This window comes from Macadamia integrifolia, chromosome 8 (genome assembly GCF_013358625.1).
Source record: "Macadamia integrifolia cultivar HAES 741 chromosome 8, SCU_Mint_v3, whole genome shotgun sequence".
Lineage (NCBI taxonomy): Eukaryota > Viridiplantae > Streptophyta > Magnoliopsida > Proteales > Proteaceae > Macadamia > Macadamia integrifolia.
The window spans coordinates 31,984,438-32,011,815 of record NC_056564.1 but is presented as its reverse complement, the minus strand read 5'-3'; the positions used below and the strand labels follow the sequence as shown (position 1 = coordinate 32,011,815).

General features: G+C 38.6%; 1 protein-coding gene across 1 annotated transcript; it reads right to left on the bottom strand.

Moving 5' to 3' along the window:
- Positions 1-2,594: 2,594 nt before the first annotated feature.
- LOC122087089 (casein kinase II subunit beta-1-like) lies at positions 2,595-15,084 on the bottom strand. Its single transcript, XM_042656077.1, has 5 exons — positions 14,554-15,084; positions 12,985-13,203; positions 4,294-4,403; positions 4,038-4,203; positions 2,595-2,976 (listed from the first exon to the last, which is right to left on the bottom strand). Exons 1-5 carry the CDS (start codon positions 14,789-14,791, stop codon positions 2,846-2,848), a joined length of 864 nt encoding a protein of 287 aa, XP_042512011.1. The 5' UTR covers positions 14,792-15,084; the 3' UTR covers positions 2,595-2,845.
- Between the last annotated feature and the right edge of the window lie 12,294 nt (positions 15,085-27,378).

Here is a 27,378-nt window from a genome sequence, read left to right as displayed (position 1 = left end):
CTGTCCAGCACTCAACGAAGGTCAATCAATGTAGGTCAAAGGTCATCATGAAGGAAAACATATGCGCAACATATGCATAGAGATTAGATAAGCATACAATACAATTACTATAGAGACAAGAATGATGTACCTTAATCCACGGCTGAAGAATAACAACTCCTCAATATCTTTTGTATGCTCTTTGTACAACATGATCAATGTTGGTCTGGTCTACCCTCTTTCCTTTTTTGCTTTAGATCATTAGTCTAACTTAATGGGTCAGTGATAACTATATATAGGGGTGAGGGTAGGAACCAACCCTGCAAAGAAATTAGGGTTTTCTCCCCATTAAGGAAACAATACCTTAGGTCCACACATAGTAATAAATATTTCATACCATTAAGGTGTGCTAATAGAATCCAATATCTCCATAGAGATCACTTACCAATAATATTGGATTCTTTCTGCTTACTCCATCTGTAGTCAACACCACTAAACCGATTTTGAAAACAAATCTTTGACTATGCTAGCCCACCTAATTGGAAATCTTACACATCACATGTCGTCTTTGTTTAGCCGATGTTGGTGAGTGAGCATTTGATGCATGCCGGCACGAGTTTTGTTCATATGACTTCAGGTTGGTTTTTGAGCACCTTTTGGCCGAGTTAGAGGAAGTATATCAAAATTGTATATGTTTGAATCTAAATTGATATGAAATAAGAATCATCTCAATCGGCTTTTTGGGCATTATGAAAAAGTAAATCGGCTGATTTAACAGTCATTTTAAACTGTTGGGGATGTTAGATATAATCTTTTATTTGGGGAGGTGAATGATATTTTTTGGAAGAGTATGGGATCAAGTGATATTTTGGCATTAGTCAAGGGAGTGGAGTGATATTTCCTCTATATGTAAAAGTTGTGCCCTTAGGAATGAGAAAAGGTCAGTTTATTAAATTGGTTTTCGGTTCCAACTGGGGAGATGGACCAAGCTCGGCTTTGGGTCTTTTGTTGGGCTATTTAAGTGAGCTTTAGAACTCATTGTAATCTAACTCTTACAAGATCAAAAGGAGAAAAAGTTGAAAAAATTATAAATAATAAAAAAAAAAGATATAATAAAGTGAAGATGGAAGCTTGGGATTGCATTTTGAACCATCTCCAACAACCATTTCTGAGCACCATTGATTTGTGTTAAAGTCTACTGAAGGTTGGTTGGATGTGTATTGAAGCTCTAATATTAAAATGTCTTTGCAAGAAAGCCAAGAAAAAAAAAAAAAGAGAAAAGAGAAGAAGGGGTGGGGAGAGAGGATTAGAAGAGAGAAGTTAGGGCTTTTGCTCAAATCACTTTGTCCTTTAATTACGATATCACATGCTTTTTTTTTGGGGGGGGGTAATAATTCATGAGTTTATATGGATATATGTTTTATTGATTTTTTTTATTTGATTATTTATAGATATGCTTACTTCATTTCCAATGCTTTGTTTATTATATGTTAATTTTCTCATATTAGGTCACTATTAGTATAATTTTATCATATTATATTAAAATGTCTTCTATGTTGCCTATAAACATAATTAAAAATTATCACAATACATATATTTTGATATGTGTGATGATATCAATACCTAATTTGAAGGTGCAGGCCTTCAAGGATTTTTTTTTTTTTTGATACCCAGGGTGTCCAGATCTTTAACCCAACTAATCCTTGGGATCACTGTGATATCGCTTACACAGGACCGGTTCAATCCGAGAGGGAAACTCTCGTTCAGTGGCCCCAAGAAAGTAGGTGCAGCGACAAGAATTTAGAATATGTGGTACAAAGGTTAAATACAGGAATTGCGTGCTATTTCGTTTCTGTTTATATTGCTTGCATCAAATTTATACCCAGCTTTGGGATGCTGATGCAGACATCCTAGAGAGCGAAACCTGCCATAGTTTAGATGAGCTCTACAGATATGGATCTACAAATATGGACCAATTGATAGCATTACCTTTATAATGTATTGAATACCTTTTTATAGTAATACACTAATACTCTGTTTTGCCGAGAACTGGGAGATGGGAAAGAAAATGTTGGAATAACATAATTAAGTGGCATCCAGCCATCCAGGGTTACAATAAGAAAACAAAAATGACTAGCCGTAAGTTAGAAATGGGGATGGAGATGGATCCTCTCGAGCCATGCTGGATGCCCAGCTCACATCCTGGGAGCAACAAGGCACACACCCGAAGGGGCTCCCAGCCATAATATGCACACGGGGCCGCAAGCCCAGCACAGCTGGAGAAGACCTCGTTCTCCATCCAACGAACCAACCAAAATCCAAAAGGCAGGAGGGAAGATAACCCTATAGTCACTGCTAGATGGTATAGATGAATACAATACCAGCGCACAAACTCCTTAATTTCCACTTTCTGGTAAATATTAGTGACGATGAGTCTTAAATCTTATAGTGCTGAGGAAACAAAAATTTGCACGAATCTGTCGTCAAAGAGAACCAGATAAAAAAGAAGGGCACAAATGGAACCACAATGTGCCACATGAGAGGCCCCATTCCTGGAATCCGAACGTCAGTGCCTCAGAGCTCAACGCCATCAAAGTGAATATAAAAGAACACAATGCAAAGAACTTTCAAACACTTTTCACAAAGGAAAGGCATTACAATATGCTCACTAAATACATGACTAAATTTGAAAGAAATAATAGCTCAAAAGTATGCAAATCGCTTTTCAAGTATTTTTTTCTTGATATGAAAAAGGCGAAACCATTTTTAATATCTTGGGGACTTCTGAACTCTACCTTGGTTATAATAACCGTTTCTTCCCAACAGGAGTATCAGCAACAATGCAGCATTTGAAGATGACAATGGGTCATGGCTTGTGGATTTTGAATCCAAATATTCTTGGAACATAGCTCTGCGACGGCTTTTGCGGCTTGAGGTGCCCATAGGTCATCAAGAACAGGTGAGGAAATGTAGTTCCAAAATAAGCTCCATCAATGTCTACATACAGTGAAGGAAACAAGAAATTGATGCAGCAACCATGCAAACATGACAACATAGGTACCAAGTGAAGTAAATCAAACTAGTGTGTGTTGACCAAATGGAAATAACTTATGACTTGTGACCTAACAGGCTATGGGGCTTAAGACCAGAAGGTCCAAGGGTTAATAAGTACCATCTCAAAGCATGCACATATCTGTGGCTAGTGTGAGTGGAGGATCAAGCCACACAACATTAACCAATGTTACCAAGGGAATCTATGGATATATGTCCACTGATCGATTTAAAACAAGGAAGAGGGTTCTGTGTGCTATCAGAATAGGAGATCACACCAATCAGGGTGCACTTTGGTGCATCAACAGGAGGTGGGGAAGAGACAGAGGAACTGCTGGTGTAGCCCACACCAGCATCAGCTCAGAGAGACTTTTAACTAAACACACTATCTGACCGGATTTTTCAAATTTGGATTGTCTGGAAAATAGATATGACAAGAAATAGCTCAGAAGAACTAATGACCATCTTAGAAATAGAGAGAATTCATTCAGTAATACTCCTTTGTACGAGATCACTTCATCACCTGTCCATTTAATATTACAGGTTATTGAAAATATTCACATGCAAAAAAAAAAAAAAAAAAAGAAGGGGGCGGGGGGTTGAGCCATTGCAGATGGTGATTTGGAAAATTTGACAGTCAATGCAGAGTCCACAAGATGAGCTATGGCATTATTCTCATTGCACAAGGCCAATTAGATGTCTGGCCCTCTCATACGCATAATTTTCCAGGGGAAACTAAAGACATAATGAGGTGGCAGATGATTCGGCAAAACAAGGGATGCGAGACGAAAACCCTAACTCCCACATGGAATACCCAAAAAACAAAAAATGGCAACTAAAGAGAAAAATAGTATAGTAAACTGGCAAGCAATTTTGACAAATCAATGCATAAAAATAACCACAGAAACAGAACAAGATCATGCTTCCAATTAATAAAATAAACAAAAATGTATCGTTCTGATGGCTAATTCATGCATGCAGAACAAATAATATATAAAAAAGGATACTGCCTTGGTATTTTGACCGTGGATAATAGATATCTTCACATTTTGGACAGTAAATTTTAACAGTACTTGATCGAGGAATATCTGATTGGCCAACAGGAAGACAGGGTTGTCCACAGCAGTACACTCTGGGGCATCTCCCGAAGTCATACGTCTTGTATTTCTCCAACTGCAGATATTTCCACAGGCAAATCTTAGCCAGTCTGATATAAAACATTATTGAAACAAACATCAACAAATGACTTAGAAAGGCCCTCACCATTGCAGCCATTCCTTTGCTAGTTAATATGTACCGAACATGGATCAGCCCATAAAGCATCTCTGCAGCTGATTCAACCAATTCATTTTGTTCCTCGGTGAACATATCACCTGTAAATTCACATACAAAAGCGACTTCCCATCAACAAATGTCCAACCAAAACAGGTGGAGATCTTCAGGAACTATCGCAGACCAACATGATGTTATTCCTGGCCCCAACATGCTTTCAACCCCAATCATTTTCAGGAGTAAACATCAGTTGATTCTTTCCCTAAGTCATTCGCAAAATAAAGAGTGGAAGCTTGTTCTTCCTCAACTAGGCAATATTATGTTTGTTCAAGCATGTTGCTACAACACACCTTTTCTTCCTCAGATGAAATTATGTGTGTGTGTGTGTGCATAAGACTGTCCTAATGCCAGCCTTGTGATGACCTAGAATGTCTTTGCTTGCCCGAGAGCACACTGATGGATGGTTTTCCATTCGTCTTTGGGTGTGCATTACCTGCTGTGATGAAAAGTCCACATGGTGGTGCATCTGCATTGCACCATGACAGTATAATAAGACACTTAATGATTAAAGACATTAGTAACCAGGTAGAGAAGGCTTTCGAATTTCTCCAATTCGAACCTTGTGCATTTAAGGTGGAGTATATTTCTTGTCAACATGCCAACTATAGATTAGATGTATACATATAAGGCACGTAGTATGACTGGCCACACATAAAACAAAGTCTCTCTCTCTCTCTCCAAATTTGGAGAAAGCTTACTAAATACTCCAAATTCTAATTAATAATTCTTCATGTGTGACACCAGACCTTAACTATATAGAGGAGCATTACCATTTCTCAAATGGCTTGGTGCCTCAAAATCAAAAGGATACTGTTAGGGCCCAGGGATAGGTGTAGGACTGATGCAGTAGCACTATCGTGGCTGGACTAATACAACCAATCTGGAAACCCAAAACAAGGCGGAACCGACCCAACCTGAGTTTTTGGGACCAAAAAGGGTAGTTATATGGGGACACTTTGTAATTGCATTTTATTTTGGAAGGAGTTAGCTCCGTAGGAGTCTTATTTAAGATTCCTTGCTTGATGTCATTTCCAGTTACATGTTTTTTTATTGGAGTTGGTTTCTATATTATAGGAGGTTTTGCTCTTGTTTGTTTATAAACATGCAATCGTCATATGTGATTAGACATATTGAAGTATTGAGTTGAAGTTTTCTCACTGTTGTGGATAACCGTGGATGAGGTACGTGCTGTTCTCTGACCTGAACCGACAACTTTTCATGGGTAAGTCCCTCCTATTTCCATTTCCTCTTTGTTTCTTCCCACCATCGCTATTCTCCCCTAATTCCTTCTTAACTATTATTCTGTTAGTGTTTCCCTGATCTACTCTGGGCGACACCTGCAACCCCTTTGAGTTGGTTCAATCTCCATTGTAACAGCTTCTTTCCACCTAAGATTCTGGACGCAGGTTGCCTACCTATAGGCAACCCAGGTCCTAGAATTTCAGGTTCTACTACCATTCAGCTGTGAGAATCAAAACCACAATCAGACTTGAAGCTTTGCTTACCGCCAGCAACATTTCCAGGGACTTATTTATATTTTATCATTGATTGTCAGGGACTGTTGTTGGTTATATCTAATCTAAGAGGGTTTAGGGTCAGAAAGTGGTGCCTGAAATCCTACATTGAAAGCGGGCAAAGTTCATCACTGGTTTACTGCTCATGGCCTGAGGTTGAAGAAGGGGTAAGGTTCTGAAATTACGAATGGCCCCCCTCACTTATCACTATTACATTGAACTCATATCCTAAAGTTATTTCTGTTTTATAACCTTTCCTTTCTCATTGACATTCCATATCTGCCACTTTCCTTCAAACTTATTTACTCATATATCTTAAATTCCTTTTTCTCTTCCAAAAGAGCCTTGAATTGTGTGGTGAAATTACAGATAATGGCTACTAAGCATCTTATTTGAGTTACTTCTGCTTGGGTGATAGAGACCCAAATTTAAGATTTTCAAACCCTGGGATCATCAATTGGTATCATAGCTGAATGTTGTCGTTCACTCCATAAACATGGTGGCCAATAGTGAGGTTATGCAGTGATTCAATTCTCACTAAGGAAAAAAATGAAGCAGCCATTGCATATCTTACAGAAAGGGATACTTCCTTGGAGAATTCCAACCACTCACTGAGGTCTAGCATTGACAACCACATGTCCACAGTTCCTTCTCTCCATACCATCAAGACATCCTTGTAGGCTTTCATTGATAGATTGGCACCATCAAACAAAGGAGAGAGAGAGTACCATGCAATTTGGGGATTCTTCAAATTCTGTCACACAGGCTCCGCCCACGCTGCACCACCACCATATGGAGCTGCTCGACAGGATGATCCTCTTTATAAAGCTGAAAAAGGAGTGAAGCTGAATGTCCTTGATTTTTACAAGGATAACAACCTGGAACAGCATCTCGACCGGGCCCATAGTTTGGAGGTGTTTTTCTGATCCTAAGGGTTAATTGAGGCCTGAAAGCTTTTAAATGCTTAAGGAAAGCTTAAGGATACAACACAAGTCTAGTGGATCAAGCATCATCAACAGAATCGGACTCAAGGCATCAGGTTGATCAACATTTGTGCTAAATGGCAATGAACCAGTGATTTCTATCTCCTGACTACAACCAGCATGCACCTCAAGTTTGCAAAACTGAGATAAGATGGCAAGACCGTTGAAGAATAAGTGGCTAAATTTTATTACTTAGCTACTCTATATGAATTTGAGTGGGATGAAGAGGTTTTGGTAGCACAGTTTTGGAATAGCTTGCACCCTCAGATTAGTTTTGTATTGGCTTCTAGTCAACTAGCTACGATGGAGGACACAGTACAAGTAGCATATCAGGTGGTGGGCAGTCTGAAGGGGTCTCACAATTGGAGGAGCTTTCTAGATCTTCTCTAAAGGTGACAATACAAGCAAGCAACCTCCTGCACCAGAGAAAACTTTCAGCACGCCACATGTTAGTGGTTCATCTATAGCATCTTCAAGGCCAAACTGTCCTTACTCTCCACCTTAAGGTTGTGGTTCTAATAAACTTTTTGTGATGCTAGAGGCTGTGATTTAGTGCTTCACGTGCATGGGGTATGGAAATATTTCTGCAGTGTCCAAAACGTTAGGTAGCTTACAGTGACAAAGATTCTTTTATACCTCTTGCTGAGGGAGAGCAACAAAATCTCGAGACAGACTGTTCGGGGGCAAAGTGTAAACCTGGTGAAGGCAACAGAAAAGACAAAGATGAGGACTAACAACCTTGTGTTCATCCTATTTTGACAACTCACAAGATTTGTGATGAGGATGATCGGCGCAGTAACAGTATTTTCCAGACCCAAGTGAAGGGCAACAACTGTGTAGCATGGTGATTGATGGAAGCACTTGCATTAATGTCATCTCTAAAGACGTTTTGTAAGCTTGGGTTGTAGACAGACGCATCCAAATCCTGCAAGGATTCTGGGTGAACAACACCAATATCAAGCTAGCGATAGGTGTTTGCACACATAATCTATTGGTGGGTACACGGATACAGTGCAAGGTGATAGCCTACCTCTGAAGAGGTGTAACATTATTCTTAGACCACCATGGCTGTTTGACAAGAAGGCACAACATCGTGGGTATGCGAATACCTACTCTTTCAAGCACGGCAGCAATGAAATGAAGCTTCTTCCTGCCAAGGAACTCCCCAAAATTAAGTTCGAGATGGTTGCAGGATTGTTTATCTTCCAGAGAGTTGACTATGATGGTATCTTTGATCCTTATCCATAGTCAATGGAGTCGAGTCCATTTCAAAGGAGAGTTGATGGAGCAGCGCTACTATCGCTGGACTGATACTACCGCTTCTGATAACCCAGACTAAGATGGAATCGACCCAACCAGAGTTTTTGGACCAACTAGTTATATGGTAATACTTTTGTAATTATATTTCATTTTGGTAGGAGTTAGCTACATAGGAGTTTTATTTCAGTTTCCTTGTTTGATTTTATTTCCAATTTTCATGTTCCCTTATTGGAGTCAGTTTCTATTTTATAGGAGTTTTGCTTCGTATAGAAATGTAATCGTCAAACGTAATAGACAGAGCTTATTGGAGTATTGAGTTGAAGCTTTCTCACCATTGTGGGTGGGGTTCGTGCTGTTCCATCTATCTCTCTTTCCTGGATCGAGGTCTTTCTTTCACGGGCAAAACCCTAAGGTTCCTTTTCCTCTTGTTTCTTCCCACCATTGTTATTCTTCCTTATTTTTTTCTGTTAGTGTTTACCAGTTCTGCTCTGGGTGACACTGGCAGCACCTTTGAGTTGGTTCAATCTCCATCATTACAGCCTCTTTCCATCCAAGATTCTGGACATAGGTTTCCTACCTATAGGCAATCCAAACCCTAGAATTTCAGCTCCTCATACATTCACAGAAGTGAGAATCAAAACCACAATCAAACTTGAACCTTCGCTTACCTCCAGAAACACTTTCAGGGATTTACTTCTATTTTATCATTGATTGTTCGGGACTGTTGTTAGTTATTTCTAAGAGGGTTTAAGGTCAGAAAATGGTGCTTGAAATCATAGATATAATTAAAAACGTGTACGAGGAAGTGATGATGAGTGTCGGAATGACAAAGGGCCAATATAACGAATTCCCAATTACAATTGGGTTACACCAAGGATCGGCTCTAAGTCCATATTTGTTTGCACTCATTATGGATGATTTAACCAGGCACATCTAAGATTCGATTCCATGATGTATGCCATTCGCTGATGATATTGTTTTGATAGATGAAACAGTGGAAGAGATTAATACTAAACTAGAGCTATGGAGACCAAGCTTGGAATCAAGAGGTTTTACGATAAGCAGAACGAAAATAGAATATATAATGTGCCCCTTTAGTCAATCTAGAGGAGGGAGGAGTGGTGAAACTCGGGGAACGGGAGCTACCCAAGTCCATCATTAACAAAAAGGGGGATATAGAGGATGATGTTGCCTACATGATTAAAGTGGTGTGGATGAAATGGCTAGGTGTGTCGGATGTCTTATATGACAAAAGAATGCCTATTAAACTCAAGAAAAAATTCTATAGGTTTGTTATACGACCAGCTATGACGTATGGAGCAGAGTGTCGATCAATCAAGAAGAATACTTTGAATAAACTAAGAGTAATGGAGATGAGAATGCTGAGAGGGCTGTGGAGAGCAAGGGTAAGGAATGATTGTATTAGAAACAATTTGGAGGTTGCACCGATCAAGGACAAGCTCCGTGGCAGCCATTTGAGGGGGTATGACCATGTTCAACGGAGACCTATGGATGCCCCAGTAAGGAAGAGTGATCAGATTCAATTGGAGGGAGCCAGAAGAGGTAGGGGCAGACCTAAGATGACTACTTGATGAAGTGGTATGAAAAGATATTCATATGGTAGGGCTCGATTCTAGTATGACTTTGGGTAGAGTTATGTGGAGGAAGGACAAAGACCCATGTTGTAGACCCTTTATAGGGGATGTTCCCATGATGCGTCTTTGACTACTGCTTTACCTTCTTCTCTTATCTCCATTTTCCTTTGTTTTAACCTCTTTATTGTGCTTCTCTATTTTCTTATTTCCATATCAGATCCATGTAGCTGACCCCAATTAGTTGGAATAAGGGTATGATTGTTGTTGTTGTTGTTGCTGTTGAGCAGAACCAGTTCCCCACAACTTTATTGCTCATGTCGTGACGTTGAAGAAGGGGTAAAGTTCTAAAATTAGGAATTACCCCCTCACTTATCACTATTACATAAGTCCTTATATCCTAAAGTTATTTCTGTTTCATAACCTTTATCATCGGCATTCCAGGTCTCTACTTTCCTTGACTTATTTACTCATATGTTCTGAAGTCCGTTTTCTCTTCCAAAGGAGCCGCGAATTGTGAAGTTAATTGCTACTAACCATCTTATTTGAGTTCCTTTTTCTTGGGTAGACCCATAGCGACCCAAATTTAGGGTTTTCGAACCCCGGGATAGCATCACTGATCAGTATTACAAATGCATTCAAGCGAAAGATTAAGTGCTTTGTTGTCTAACAGCATGTTCTACCACTGCTATGCCACAGCAGAAAGTCAAGTTCAGGGAAACCACAGTGGCAGGCTCTGCTCAAGTACTTTATTTGGGAACCCTGCATACTGTTAGCTGGGTCCTTCCAAATCAAAAAAAGGTTAAGGTGGAAATGTAACCAGCTCTAGAGCTTAGTTGTCATGGCATCAAGGGGAACCAAGGCTCGAGGGGAGTCAAAAACTAAGGTGACACCAACAAAGGCCCTAGGCGTCGCCTAACAACTATGTTCTAGAGAAATTGCGGGACACAGGAAGTGTTCCCAACCACAACAGGTTTACAAAAGGGATTCATCTTAAGCCCATTGAATTGGAAAAGGATGAGCTGGAATATAGGAAGAAGTCCCTTGGTATTTGATTTTCCAGCATAAAGCTTGAAGAGATGCATACAAATAAATAAGTTTTAGAAGACATGGGCTAAGACATAAGTCGCATGCAATTTTAATAAAATAAAACAAGTGGAGGGGGTAAAAATAATGGATGAAGGTCATCCCTTCACTATTATCATTGACTGTCAACCTGGCCAGTTGTGCAGTTGAGTACCATGCCTCAATGATCCACCCCCAAAAGATCCAGGTCCAGTCTCGTCTTAAGAACATAAAATCAGGCCTGAACGTTTCCTAAGAATTTTAACAAGAGTTCTAACAACACATAAAATGCCTGTGAGGGTGGGCTCACTGGCATACTCAAACAGCATATTATAGATCCCAACACCAAAATCTTTTTTGGGGGCAGATAGGGCCATAGGGGTGATTTGGGAAGGTGAGGATAAAAAATGAGAAAGTTTATCTTTCATGCTATTGGACTTTGAGGTCATGAAATCTGTGAGGATATTTTCATTTTACACAAGAAATATAGATAAATGAAAATAAAGGCTTAAAGATTTGGAATGGGCTAAAGCAACAGAAGTGGAGTTAGCATAGCAGTGAAAAAAGATCCAGGGAATGATGTGGTGGATGTTAAAAGATTTGGAGATAGTGTTATACCAATCAAACTTGTGTTGGAGAAAGTAGTTGTCAATATAATTAACACTTACGCACCCCAAGTAGGATTGGATGAAAGTACTAAGTTACAATTTTGGAACACATGGATGGATTAGTATAGGTACCAGGAGCAGAAATCATGCACATCGCACCTCCGTCCTCTCCCCTTCGGCATACGATCCCATCAGGGGGGGGGAGGGGGGAGGAAGGGTATAGAGAGGAAATATCATGGTTTTGTATCCCTCTTTTGTTTGGGAGTCACAACTCAAATAAGGGTCTAGGACCCATAAATGTCGCTCACAATGGATAAGGCAATTGCTCTTCTTAGATATCTAGTTACATGCTGGGAAGCTTTTACACACCCAGCCCCGCCCGGTAGAAAGCCGGTCTCCTATATTATGACCATTCCTAACATGTCTACTAATATGTACAATAAAATTATATCTACGGGGGAATTTAAATTTATACCAAGAAAGGATGTAAATTAATATATACATGGTACTAATTGTAAAGATAAGAGATGTGAATATTACTCAGAGGGGGGGATATACAATATATAGGAAAAAGAACCCTGCCAGTCTGGCATAGGAAATTGTCCCTCATTGGCATTGAGGACAAGAACATAGTTCAAAGGGAAATAACATTTTAATTCTCTGATATATTTCTTAGCTGTAATCTCATATATTTATTGTTGATCTCTATATAGATCCATTCTAAGCAGTATGGAATTCAGGCCCTCCCTAAGATGGGGTCTTAAGTTAATGGTGTGCCATGCCGTCGATAAAGAGCCTGACCAAACTCTACATATATATCACATAGGCTTAGGCACGCAGGTAAGCCCCTCTCCTTTGTAAAACAGAGGAAGAGAACTTTGCATGTCCAAGAGATAGAAGGGGCTAAGTGATTTACTCTTTACTTTTTCTTTTTATTTATTTTTTAACAGCCATCCAAGTGACAGTAACTATAATGGTTCTTTGAAGTATTTGGAATGAACAGAAACTTTAGACATATTCATGACACACTGATAATTAATAATGCTTATAGTATGATGCTTCTGTGAATAAAGCCCAGGCAATTCACATCTAAAAGTAAAGCATGAGATGTATGGTTAAAACAAATAGGAAACTAATAGGCAAGTAATCAACAGTAAGCAGGGGAAACTACAACAGAAAACTCTTGGAACTTTTCTAGAGGTTATGAGCAAGAAATGGTAAACTAGTAGAAAGGCCAACAAATAAATGAACCGAGAAACAAATTTTGGCCCATATGGGTCTTGATTTATGCATTGCCCCAGTCATATACATACTATTCAAATTAAAATTCTGATGCTTTGTCCTTTACCCAAGTGGTAAAGTCCACTATTTCTTTTGATAAAAAAGCCTTGATTAATTAATGAATTATATGATATCTTGACAGAGCAATAAGAATGAAACTAAAGTTATCAATAGAAGACCAATCAAGAAAAAGGAAATCAAAAGCCAATCAACCTATATTCATCCAAAAAAAAAAAAAAAAAAAAAAGGAAAAGGAAATCAACATAATATGCCAGGAGCAATTGCAAGAACAATTCACAGAAAAAATAACTATGCTTACCATGAGAAGATTCAACATCCAAAATCAGATCAAGTGCATAATCGTAGTAAGGAACTTGGCTACTTAACCCACAAAGGTTAAAATCATCTTGGATGTACTCATCATCAACTTCACAGAAGAATTCATTCCCTCGCAGATTGCAAAACCATGAGATCCAAGATGTATCATCACCATCAGAACCACTAACGTCAGATTCTTCACTGTCTGTTTCAGATTCCTCTGAAATCGATGCAAACAAGAATAATATTGCAGATGTTGTGTGTTAGAACCCCGTCATACAATTTGCTACTCAGAAGAATAATGTGATTCACTCCCAAGGATGATGAGGGACTGATTAAAATCAAAATCATATGCATCATAGATAATGCACCACCAGACCCAATGGACTCCATAGACTACAATCACATAGAACCAAGCAGGCCCATGAGTTCCACATCATACTTTACCGATGTAGGAGATGCAAAGAAGTTGCAGTTGGATAAAATAAACATATTATCATGTAGGGTGAAAAGCTATCAGATAATAAAAGCAGTAGGATACAAGTAGAATCATCTGATACAACAAAATTACGGAGCATTTTGGAATAGTAAGGAGAAGAGAAAGTAGAAAAATAAATCATCAATCAGAGAAGGTAAATGACAACACAACCTTCCCACTAAACATAAAAAGGATGCAATACCACAGTAGTTACATATGACAAATTTCTTTCGTATACTTTGTATACTTTTTACTATTATAACCTTCTCCACGAAAAATAACTATTTGTATAACTTTTATTATTATTATTCCTTGTCCATAACTTACACGTAACACCATGACCTCTATGGTTACTCTAGTTTGGACATACCAAAGAACTCCTCAATAAGCATCCAATGTATAGGATAAGCCAAATTGTTATCCCCACCATTCATGTCCACATAGTCCTCATTATTCCAGTAGGACATGGTGTCAAAACCGGATCTAATCATTCTAGCTACCTAATTACCTATTGAAATCCTACACTAGTTCCACTTCTGATACAATTTTTAACAAGCATTACATAATCCTTCATGCCACCCGCCTAAACACAGTTCACAAACCCAATACTTCCAAATCCAAACAATTTGAATCTATGCCACCTACCTGCTTCTAACTGCAATAGGCAGAGATTTTCTGCAGTATATAATCTCTCAACTGTGAACAATCAGTCAAAGATTCAAGCCATTGCGACAGTGTTTTTCCCACAGGCCCAGAATATTCTGCACGTTAAAGTGCAGTCATTTTGCAGGGCTTTACCGTTCAAGTAGTACTAACAAGTTTCATCAAATATCAAAAGGAAAAACTGAATGCCTAGCTAATTTTGAATTCATCTGACAATCTACAAAATGTCAATAACTGCAAATAGCGACTAAAATATCAAATCTCAGCAAGCAAAGTATATCCTACACTGATCGATACAACAGGATACCATTTAAGAAAATATATATTCAATTAGACATAAAAGAGGCACAGGGGTGACTAACAAATTGACAAAGTAAAAAGAAATAAAAGAAACAAATCAAGCTGAAAAAGGAAAAAGGTAAAACTGACCGTCAGAGCACTTGTTCTTCGAGAGAGACACAGAACGAGAATCCCTATGATCAGGTGGCTGTTTACCAGATGAGGTGGACGGGACAGACAACCTACTATCCTTCTCCTTGCCGTTCAAACCCTTAGAAGTCGAAGGAGACGATTTCTCCAGAACCTTGTCTAAGGCATCATTAATCCGCTTACGGTCGATAGGACCGATCTCCGACTTCGATCCGACTCCGCCTCGATCTCTATACATATCCTTCCCTTTTCGCTCCACGATTCCACACTTTTATTAATCGCATAAAATTCCTCAATCCACTCCTCCCAACATGATAATTCTGCTACAACAATACACTACGAATCAAAAACGAAGAAGCTTGATGATCTGATGGAGACAGAATATTGCAGAGAGGAATAACTAGGGTTTCGAAGGCCGAAAAAAGCGAGCTTGGAGCTTTAGGGTTTCCGAGAGGATGGAGAGAGAGAGCGAACCCCTCTCTCTTCTCTGTTTTGATTTGTTTTTTCTTTTCCTTTTTCTTTGTTTTTTTTGCCTTCGCTTGCTCGAAGACAGAACACGAGGAAGAGAGAGAAAGAGTGTGTGTGTGGGAGAGAGAGAGGGTGCAAAGGTTAAGAAATTACGCACCCTCGGCTCCGGCCTAGTAGTTGTCGCCGGCGGGATTTTTTAAGTAATACTGTAATAGTCTCGTGGCTATGTTACGTACATTCCCTCATCCTCATGGATTAATAAATTAATACAATTAGTATTAATTAATTATTTTTTTGTACGAAAATTAATTAATTAATTAATACAGTCCAAGGCTACGCGGACATTGATCCTAGGAGGGATCGTCTCGCGATTTTGGAATCATTGTCAACCGGGTCTAGGACAAATGCTTAGAAAATATCTGGTTTTTATTGAATGAACCGGCAAGTGGTCGAACCAATTACTCCGGTTGATGCATAGTGGTTTCCTAAAACCATTCTATACAAATATTTAGGTCGTGTGTCTGTTGCAAGTGAAATCACATGCAAAGTAATAATGAAGTTTAGTAAATTTGATAAATATTTTTTGGAAAAGGGTTTTTCATGTTGTCAATGTGGGAAGGAATCTACAAGTCATACCAATCCATATATTCAAAGTAAGAATGAGAGAAAATGATAAAATAAAATATGTGAGAAAAATTCGGCTCTGTGTCTTGGGGAAGTTTTTTCATATTTTTTTATGTAAAATTTAACTTACTTTTCAAATTAACAGAATTTGATTGCAAATTAAAGTGAAATTTAATAATGTTTTGAAATTAATTACACCATCATGTGAGGTGATTACAAAAAAATCTCACTTTTATAATGATTTATTCTGATTTCACTTCTCAATCATTTATTTTCCTTGCAATTAAGCGAATTTTTCCCTCCTCCTATGTTCTCCATCATGGGTATTGTTTATTTACATCCTTCAAATAGTGTGGCTATTGAATTCAAATTGATATACTTTAACGGTAATGCATTCAATAAGCAAGAGATATTTCTACCGAATGAAAGAAAAAAAAAAGAAGGATGCGATACTAAGGGCCCATTTGATAACGTTTCTGCCGTTTCTGTTTCAAGAAACGGTAAAAACATAAATTTTCGTTTCTAGAAACATAAACGGAATTGAAGGTGTTTGATAAGTCATGTTTTTAGAAGTCGATAGCAACCAATGAAAGAATGGTCACAAGTCGTTTCTAGAAATGGACTTGTTTCGCCTAAGTCATTTCTTGAACCATAAATAAGTAAAAAATTCTATTTCTATTTCTGAAAATAAGTGAAACGGAACAGTTTTATCAAACACTTTTTACTCCGTTTCTGCTGTTTCTGAAAACAGAAACTGCAGAAACGCGTTTCTTGAAAAGTTATCAAACGGACCCTAAGATTCATGTTTACCAAAACAAATAGATGGGCAATAGAATGGTTCCATGTCCTGTGGCAATTGCGCAAGCGCAAGGGTTAATGGGATGATAGGTGAAGGTATTGACTAGCATATGGGCCAAGGGGTAAGACGGTCTTTTCACATTGCCAATGTCTGGGCATAGAGGGGTCGGCCAAGGAGCCTTTTTTTCCAAAAAAGATACTAAGATCCCTTAAACTTGGGTGCATCAAATCATATTTTAGGAACAATTAATTGACAATTAACTCATGGATTAGTAGTATAATTGAAATGACCTAATCATTTGATTTTGTCGATGATCGGCATACTTAAATAGGATTTTGTAAAAACAATGAATTTTAATCCTCACCTAATCTTTTTTTTTTTTTTTTTTTTTTAATGTTATCGATGTTTTCCTTTGATTTTGCTACTTTTTCATATAGGAATTAAGAAAAAGGGAAAATTACGCCCCCTCTCCTCTGGATTTTATAACATTCTTACAATTAGGTCAAATCCATTAGTTCTAATTAAATTAGGACTCTTAATTGATGATGTCACCCAATTATATATGCATTATTATAAACATATCCAACATATTTGGCAAGACAATATTTCTTAGTTTATTGTGGATCTAGCTCCTGTCCAACGTGTTGGACGTAGGATCTTTTCTCGTTTATTGCTAATATTTCATAAACATCATATATAGTTATACACAAAATATTTGCAAGAGCAATAACCATAGCTTTAATGTGACAAACACCACACATATGTGCTTGGTTTAGGAAATCCAAAATATGGCAATTTGGATATATCATATTGGCTTTCCATGTGGAAAAAAATAATGACATTAGAGCTTAAATTATTTTTAAGTACATGAAAGTGAACATTTGGCTAATCAATATCACTTATTATAGATAATAATTCATAGTTGAAAATTAGGGATACAAAAAATAAAAATAGGGAAAAAGAATGCTACCTGATCGTGTGGTTCCTGTTCACAGATATAAGTTCTGCAAATTTAAGCCCCCCCCCCCCCCCCATAAAATCAAGAATTTCATAAATATTGATGTTTCAACACACATTCTTATTGGCCCCTACCATGCTGATGCAGAGGCCACCTAATCAAATAACGTTCTTTCCCCCCATAAAGATATTAATAATATATTCATGTTATGTTATGTTTGTTTGACCGGAGAAAAATGCATCCTTGTCAAGCATTAGTGAAAGGAATGTAGATGTTTTACTAATGATTAAGACAAATGTTCATGCATGAGAAAATCTATTATATTATCCTTATATCCAAATACGCCCTTGTTGTAAATGAGGTGGTCCTTACCAAAATAAAAAAATGAGGTGGTCAAATTTTTGATCTAGCCCAAATATTATACTGGGAAAGTCTTTTTTGATGTATTTCCCATCAAGTTCCCTTTTGTTAAACATTGGCTTCAAGTGTAATTTACCCAACATTAAATATAAAAAACTTGATTATCAATCCTAGCTACATCCCTACCTAATTGGGAGATGGTAGAGAGTCGAAACAAATAAGTTCAACAAAAAGTAAAAAACAAGAAAATATTAAAATTAAGATGTGCCTTGATCTATAACAAATAAATTAGATTTCTTAAAAGGAGTCTAAATTCTTAACAACCCCCCACCTAAAAATAAAAAAATAAATTAAAAAAAAAAACATATCAATTTAGACAAGCTTTATTTGACCTTTTAAGGTTCACACACACACAGGTATATATGTCACACCCCATCTGCACAGAACATAGCCAGTGACTAAGTTAACACCGGTTAACTCACAAACCTGTCATGATCAACAATGCAGTACCTGCAATACAACATACATCTACTAAACTAAAATAAGACTTGTATTTTTAGCGGAAGACCTATTCATAATAATACCAGTAATTGTTTCCCAAATACTTGATACCCAAATTGAGTTATAATGTTACATGCATTTGGGCTTGAAGGGATAATATATATACAAAAATATAACAATTTAAGCATAAAGTAACAAAAAGGGAGTACATAAAAAAGAATCAAAAGAATCACTCAAGAGTCACAGTTGCCACGTAGTATAATCCTCGCACGTGCAATCGGCACCGTGCTCGAACTCGTCAGGGACCCACCAATCCTCATATGGAAACTCCACAGTGGGACTCGGCTCCTGATCACCAAATTGATAACATGCAAAATCACTTAAAAAGAGTTGTGCACGTGGGATGAGCTCACTAGCTTAATAAATGGAAAGGAATACCACACAAGAAAAATCATACACAAACAGTCATAACACAAATGCCCATATATGTGATTCATTTTAGCCCTAATAGCCTAACAACATTACTAGATCATAGGTTTTGTGCTACTCACAACCATAATGCTATGAGCCTCAAACCCTATCCCGCGATACGTTGGTACCGAAATTTAAAATGCAAGCGACTCCCGACAAATTTAAATGATAAAAAGTAAATGAGTGACTCCACTCGAAACAAAAGCAGTATAATCAATCCTCTGAATATATCACCAATGTTACCGACTGTCTTAGCGATCAGTCATGCGTACTTCTAATGCTGCAGGAGTTCGACAATCGCAACCCGATGTTTCCTCCCCAATGATCCCCTAACACGTAAACCCCTATTAGGAAGGATCGTAGCACAAGGGTAAATCACATCCTAACCACATGCCTCTACATGAGTATAATACAATTATACAATAACATCGCATCCCATTCCACGAGCCACCATGCACTCATTTCCAAGTCGACTACGACATCTAGATCTAGTATACATATTATGTCCAAATGAAATTTCTCCATCACATACACCAAGACATAATGAATATTCTATCGTAACACAAGGAATAACATATTATGTGAATGCACATTCAAATGCGTGATATGACATATGTGATGTCTAGTCTACACACAAGTGACATGATGACATGGCTAGACTAACATATGTTAAATGATGCATAACATTATAAAATTTAAAACAGAATCTACTCCCCACTTAGTTGTATATGTGCACGATGCTTGTACCCGGTACGAAAAAGATCTGATGTATGGGTACGCGTATATTGTGTGTAACCTATCATAAACATAATGGTTTATCATTTCATTATCTTGGGATCAAAATCATCATGTTTGAACACTATAATCGAGTTTAGAATCATAAATAGGAGTTACCCATCAAATTTGGACCAATTCTGGCAATTCTGAAAAGACAGGTGGGCCAGAGCTGAAGACTGGTGGGTTAAGTAGCCCACCGGTTTCTCCAGAGCCTAAATTATGAGTTCTGGAACTCAGGTGGGCTAAAACCAGAAGACTGGTGAGCTCTGTAGCCCGTCAATTTCAATCTGCCGGTTACTCCATAGCCTAAAATCTGAGTTCTGAAAACTCAGGTGGGCTAAAACTAGAAGACATGTGAGGTAAAATAGCCCCCAATCTTTGAACGAAAATCTTCCCAGCATCATTCTCGGCTTTCTTCCGGTTTAGAAAACTTGTTTGGAGACGATCCAATGACTCAAATCACTTATCTAAGGTCCAATCATGTACCCTCAACCTAGATCTAAGATCAAATCAAAAGGAAAAGAAGATTCTTACCTCTTCTTCAAGAACACCAATGAAACTCCAAATTTCACTTTTTTTGGTCAAGAACCTCCAAATACTCTAGATCTTCACCCACACTCATTTCAAATCCTTCAAAATCATTATCCACACCTTCCATTAGACTTTAGATTTGATTATTCAACTAGGATTAGTAAGATCCATGGGGGTTCTTTCCCAAAAACCAAAAAGAGGGTTTAAAAAAGGAGTTTTCCTAAGAATCTTTGGAATGTGTGCAATACGTACCTCAAATCGAAGATCTCGGAAAGCTGATCATAAATCTGGGCTCGAAATACCAAGGCCTAGCTCCGGTGAAGCTCTATGACCAACTTCCCCTTCTTCTACTTTCTTCTTCTTCCTCTTTTCCTTTCTCCTTTCTCTCTCTTCATTACTCTCCCACCGACCAACTAACATTAATGAGGGAAAAACAATTAATGTCTCCCCTCCTTTTATACCTGGGCCCCAAAATATCTTCTAAATCTTAGGTGGGCTATCTCAGGTGGACTAACTCAGGTGGGTATATCTCAGGTGGACTAAATCTCAGGTGGGCTAAATCTCAGGTGGGCTATCTTAGTTGAGCTATCTTAGGTGGGTATATCTCAGGTGGGCTTCAATGTGAACAAACTCCCATATAATATTAGATTACATTGGCATCCACAAATACTAGTACGCACCTTTACTTTTTGTACATAGCCTCATAGTGCGTGTAAGTGCAAGGCTTGGGTGCACATATTACACTTGGTACCCACTCAGTTGTGTCAGCGCAACCCGAGTTCAAGGTCACCCTTACTACCATATTCCATATGATACCTGTGTTGGTTCTCTCCGGTTCAACCCTATATGATCAAACTAAGTCAATGCGGTTAATTAAACTAGGTTTAAAAAGTAGGGTATCACATTACCTCCCCTTTTTGAAAATTTCTTCCCCAAAATTGTAGTACCTGGTTGTCCGAAAAGGTGATGATACAAGGTTTGAATGTTATTCTCTTTCTCCCAAGATGCGTCTTCACTCGGGTGGTTGGCCCACCGAATCTTCACAAAAGCAATAGAGCAGTTGCGAAGGGTTTTCACCTTCCGGTCTAAAATCTCAGCCGGACGTTCTTCATATGTCATATAAGCTTCTCGGTATTCCGGTTCCATAGGTAGTATGTGAGATGGATCATGAACATACTACTTAAACATGGATACATGGAAGACATTTTGAACACTGCTGAGAGAAGATGGTAATGCCAACATGTATGCTACTGCTCCAACTCGCTTCAAAATCTCAAATGGCCCAATATACCTCTAATTTAACTTCCCTTTCTTGTGAAATCTACGCAGGTCTTTGGTAGGAGATATTTTAAGGAACACTTTCTCTCCCTCTTAAAATTCCATCTCCGTCCTACGGCTATCTGCATAGCTCTTTTGCCGTGATTGGTCTGCTTTAATTCTTTCTCTAATGACATCTTCTTTATCACATGTCATCTGAATCATTTCAGGTCCAAGCATTCGACGTTCACCTACGTCGTCCCAGTATAGAGGAGTTATGCACTTTCTACCATACAATGCTTCATATGGAGCCATCCCAATTGTATTTTGGTAGCTGTTGTTGTAAGAAAACTCCATAAGGGGTATATATTCCTCCCAACTGCCGCTCATTTCCATGGCACAGGCTTGGAGCATGTCTTCTAATATCTGTAATGTCCATTCTGATTGTCCGTCTATCTGTGGATGTAAGGCCGTACTCAGATTCAATTGTGATCCCAAGGTTTGCTAGAAGTTTTTCTAGAATCTGGAGGTAAACCTCGGGTCTCTGTCTAATACAATGCTCACTGGTACACCATGTAAGCATACAACATTATCCATATGAAGTTGTGCTAGTTTATCCATGGTGTAAGTGGTCCTAATCGGAATAAAGTGAGCTATCTTAGTAAGCATGTCAACCACTACCCAAATTGCATCCATTCCTTTGGGCGTATGTGGTAGTCTGGTGAAGAAGTCCATTGAAATGTTATCCCACTTCCATTCAAGTACTGGGAGTGGTTGAAGAGTACCAAAAGGTCGGTGCCGTTCAGCTTTGAATTTTTGACATGTAAGACAAGTCGACACATACAAAGCTATTGTAGACTTCATTGCTGGCCACCAGTAGTGTTGCTTTAGGTCTTTGTACATCTTGGTACTTCTAGGATGAAGAGAGTACTCAGAACTATGTGCTTCCTTTATTATTTTGTCTTGTATTACTTCGTCACAGGGTACACACAATCTGCCCCGAGACAATAGTGCCCCATCACCAGCTAATATAAAGCTAGGGTTACTCATTGTTTGCCCTTGAATCTTCTCCCTGATCAACTGCAACTTAGGATCTAGAGGCTATTTCATTATAATTTCTTCCATGATGGATGAGAGTACCTATAGAGCCGCCAAGGATATAGTCAACTATTGAATATCATCTACCTGGTGCTTCAGTTCCAAGGTCACTCCCTCATACAAGAGGATTTCATCCATTAACATCGCCTCCTGTGCGAGCTCTGGACTGACAGCTAGATAGGAAAGTGACATGGTTTGAGCTTTCCGACTTAAAGCATCTGCCACTATATTGGCCTTCCCTGGGTGATGCTGAATATCACAATCATAATCTTTTATAAGCTCAAGTCATCTCCTTTATCTAATATTCAAGTCTTTTTGGGTGAAAAAGTACTTAAGACTTTTGTGGTCACTGTATATTTCGCACTTTTCACCATACAGGTAGTGACACCAAATCCTTAAGACAAATACAATCGCTGCTAGCTCTAAGTCATGGGTAGGGTAGTTCTTTTCATATTCCTTCAATTGTCTGGACGTATATGCTACCACCTTGTCGTGTTGCATAAGTACACAACATAATCTGACTTTGGAAGCATCAGTATACATTGTCATTCCACCTGGGCCTTCAGGAATAGTCAACACTGGTGCTGACACTAGCCACTTCTTCAGCTTTTGAAAACTTTCTTCACACTCCTTTGACTAGTTGAACTTTATACCCTTCTTAGTCAACTTGGTCATTGGTGTTGAAATCCGAGAAAAGTTCTCGATGAAGCGTCTATAGTAACCTGCCAAACCCAAGAAACTTCTAATTTTTGTTACACTCTTAGGTACCTCCCAGTCTACTACGGCTTTCACCTTATCTGGATCCACTTTGATTCCATTTTCAGACACCACGTGTCCTAAGAATCCAACCTATTTGAGCCAAAATTCACACTTTCTGAATTTCGCATACAACTGTTACTCTCTTAGTCTCTGTAGTAACATCCTCAAGTGTTTTGCATGGCCTTCTTCTGACTTCGAGTAGATCAAGATATCATCAATGAAAACAATGACCCACTTGTCAAGAACATTGTGAAACACTCGGTTCATCAAATCCATGAAATCTTCTGGTGCATTAGTCAACCCGAAAGACAACACTAATAACTCATAATGACCGTACCGAGTTCTAAAGGCTGTCTTTGGTATATCACTATTATTTATCTTGAGTTGATAATACCCGGATCTGAGGTCAATCTTTGAAAATACCCTAGCACCTTGTAGTTGATCAAATAGATCATCAATTCGTGGCAATAGATACCAGTTCTTGAAGGTTAACTTGTTTAATTCCCGGTAATCAATACATATACGCAAGCTTCCATCTTTCTTCTTAACAAACAATACCGGAGCACCCCAAGGTGATACACTTAGGCGTATGAATTCCTTCTTTAGTAGATCTTACAACTGTACTTGTAATTTTTTCAATTCTGCTGGTGCCATTATGTACAGAGCCTTTGACTTCGAAGCAGCTCCAGGAACCAAATCTATAGCAAATTCCAACTCCTTGTCAAGTGGTAGTTGAGTCAGATCGTCTGGAAAGATGTCTGGGAACTCTTTAACTACCTCTACTTCCTCTAGAGGTGTGACCTTTGCATCTAAATCAATCATCGATGGTAGGTACCCCTGACACCCATTTTCTAACAACTTTACAGCTTGCAAAGCGGAGATGAGGATTTTCTTAGCCGCTTTATTATATCCGCTTGGTATATCAGTTCTTTCCCTTCATTATCAATCACCTTGATCTGTTTCTCGGCACACATCACACTTGCTTGATGTGCTGATAACCAATCTATGCCTAGTATAACCTCAAAGTTTTGCATGTTGAACTTGATGAGTTGGGCATCTAACTGCTTTCCAATGATCTCGATGGTGCATGGCCCATATACTTCCTTCAACTGTGAAATTTTGCCTACAGGTGTACTAACTATCATCTTATGCTCTAATATCTTAGGTGTCATGTTAAGTTTCTCAGCAAATCTCTTTGATGTAAACGAATGTGAAGCCCCTGAATCAAACAAGACATATGCTGGTATACCTGATACTAGTAGGACATCTAATACAACAATGCACATAAGTATAGCATGTTATCAATATTTACAAAAGGCAAATTCTCAACTTAAATCATACCTGCTACCACTTCTGTGCTAGATTTAGCTTCCTCAACTGACAAAGCATACATCATTCCTTGTGGTTGACTCCCTTGAGTCAAAGCAGGTCTGTACCCAGAAGGCTGATTGGCTGGTAAGGTTGGTTGGGCTTGGCAATCTTTAGCAAAATGCCCATATGAATGACAATTAAAACAACGGTTCTGCAAAGCTTGAACCGAAGTAGGAGCTCTCTGAGCCTGACCTGTAGCAAGTGGAGGGCGAGGTGGCCTAGTAGTTGTGGATACTGTACTGGTATTTGGGCGAAAAGATGTAGTACCAAGCCCACTAGCGGGTCGAGGAGGATAATCCGATGGCCTGTAGGGCTGCCTATATGAAGGACCAAATCCTTATGATCCATAGAAATTCTTACTCGGGCCACACAAATCCGCATAAGGGTTCACTCTCTTCCATACTCCAGGTGTAAGGGATGATTCACCTTTCATCTTATCTTCCATGGTTTTAGCCTTCTATACAATCAAGGCATAGTCAGTGAGATCTAATGCCTCAAGTATTGTGCCAATGGATACCTTCAATTCTTTCAAAAATTTCTTATCCTTTTCTTCAGCTGACTTCATGTGAGGGGGTGCAAAGTAGAATAGGGCCTCAAACTGTTGCTAATACTCAAGGACAGACTTGCTTCTTTAAGTCAAGGCCAAAAACTCTGCTTCCTTGCGGTCTCTAAAACTACGAGGATAGTAGTTTGCTAAGAATAGTTCCTTGAATTGTTTCCAGATGGGTTCCGGGTGTGTAGCAAACACTATGGCTTTTGAAGCTTACCACCAGGAGTTGGCCTCATTCTTAAATTGTAACCAGCATCAGTGCATTCAATCACTTCAAATATCTTCTCAATCTCTTAGATCCATCGATCCGGCTGAAAATATGGTGAATATGCTAGATGGTACGAGTAAGGAGGTGGCATCATATATGGAGATGTACCCTGAGGTAGTATGGGTGGTGTACCTCCAACTTGGTTCCGAGGGTTGATGTCAGGTGGTGTACCTCCAACCTGTGCCCTAACACCAGGCCCTCCAGTTGGACCTTGTGGAATATCTACCCGAGGAGGATAACCTAGTAGTGTAGCATACCACTACTGTTGCATATCAGTCATAAATATCTACTGTTGTTGGAGAATCTATTGATGGAGATTCTAATTCCATTGTTGAATCAAGTTCTCAACATCACCTGGGGTAAGTATTGGTGGAAGATCAGGAAGTGTAGCCATGGGTGGATCCTCATGAGCCACATTCTGATGAGTTCTCTCTTGAGGTTGTGGGTTAGATGTTTGCCCCATAGGTTGAGGCCTCCTATTGATTGGTGGCCTACCAATAGGACGAGTACCTCGAGGTGCACCCCGAGCGACACCCTCGGATCTAGTGTGTACCATCGTTAAGTGTACCAGATTTGCATGAAAATTTCATATGAGTTAATATTGTAACTCATTACACAATAAATCAAATTTTAGTGTGCATCCCTATGCACTAACACTCTTAAAGCAGTTGAGGAAAAATGCATACATCAATTCAACCTCTAAATTGTATCTCAATAAACATGTTGGCCAAATTTTCTAATTTTTCAAAAATGAACTCAAACCCACCAAAGCAGGCCTTATAGGACCCATCGGTGGAGTCAGGCCTTTACTACCAAAATTAGTGGGCTAAAGACCAATGGGCTAAAGACCAGCGGGCTTGGCTGGTTGAACCCCACCGGTTTCAACCCGTCGGAGTTACCCAAGGCCACGTTTTAAGGGGTTTTAAACCCTGTTTTTTACCTAATTTCTCTTCTTTTCCCTTTCCTTCGAACTCAGGTGACCTTGGGCGATTCTTGGGCAATTTACTACGACTCGACTCACTGAATCAACGCAATGATCCGCTCGGGTTTGCCATCTCTATCACTCCATCTTTAAGGTAACTCCTAAACCTTTAACTTCTCAAAATTTATGCGTTTTCTCCCTTTGAAATGGAAAAACTTCCCAATGGGGTTGGGGCTTTGGTTTATCCTTTGATTTTCCCCATGGAAAATGATTCATATGTTAATGTAAAGCTTAGATTTAAATTTTTAAATAGTTTGACCCATGAAATGAGAGCATTGGAGAAAATTTTCCCCTTTTTATGCCCTAACCTGTGATTTTTGGGGATTTTATTGTGCATCTCTCTATCTATGTCAATATAGCATCCACATTATGAGTTTCCCTTGTTTTCATTGCAATGTGGGCTTCTCTTGTGTGCCATAACCATTTCTTTACAATTTACCCCAAATTTTGGATGGTATGATAACCCTAAATCCTTATATAATTTGCCCAAACAAAGAGGGCAACAATGTTAGGAGAAACTATACCTAGCCATATCTTGAACTATTTGTTTACATTTAAATCATGAGTCTTCAAGCATATTGGAATCATCCTTAGTTGCTTCCTTTGAATGTAAACCTTCTATTTAGCTAGATTCTCAAAATTTGAATTTCTCTACTTGGTTGGTATACTTATTTGGGATCCTTCTATTTCTTATTTTATAAATAGGGATATACTACCTCTTGTTTAAGCTAGTGTGGTATCTCGTGTTTTCTTGAAAGGAACTATTTATCATACACCTTATTGGACTGTTTATGCATTAGGATTGCATCTTATTTGGGATCATTGTATATCTCATTCATCATTTGCATCTCCCGTGTTTACTTGGTGATTTCCATCACCATACTCCTTCTCATCACATCTCCTAAAACTTTTATACCATATGTTATTAGCTCATCATTTTCATCCCTTTGATTTCCTTTCTTTCGCTACTGGTCTCAACTTGGTACTCTTATAGTTTAACTTCTTATTTCATATCATGTACTTACCTCTCTTCTTTGCAAATTTCAGGATG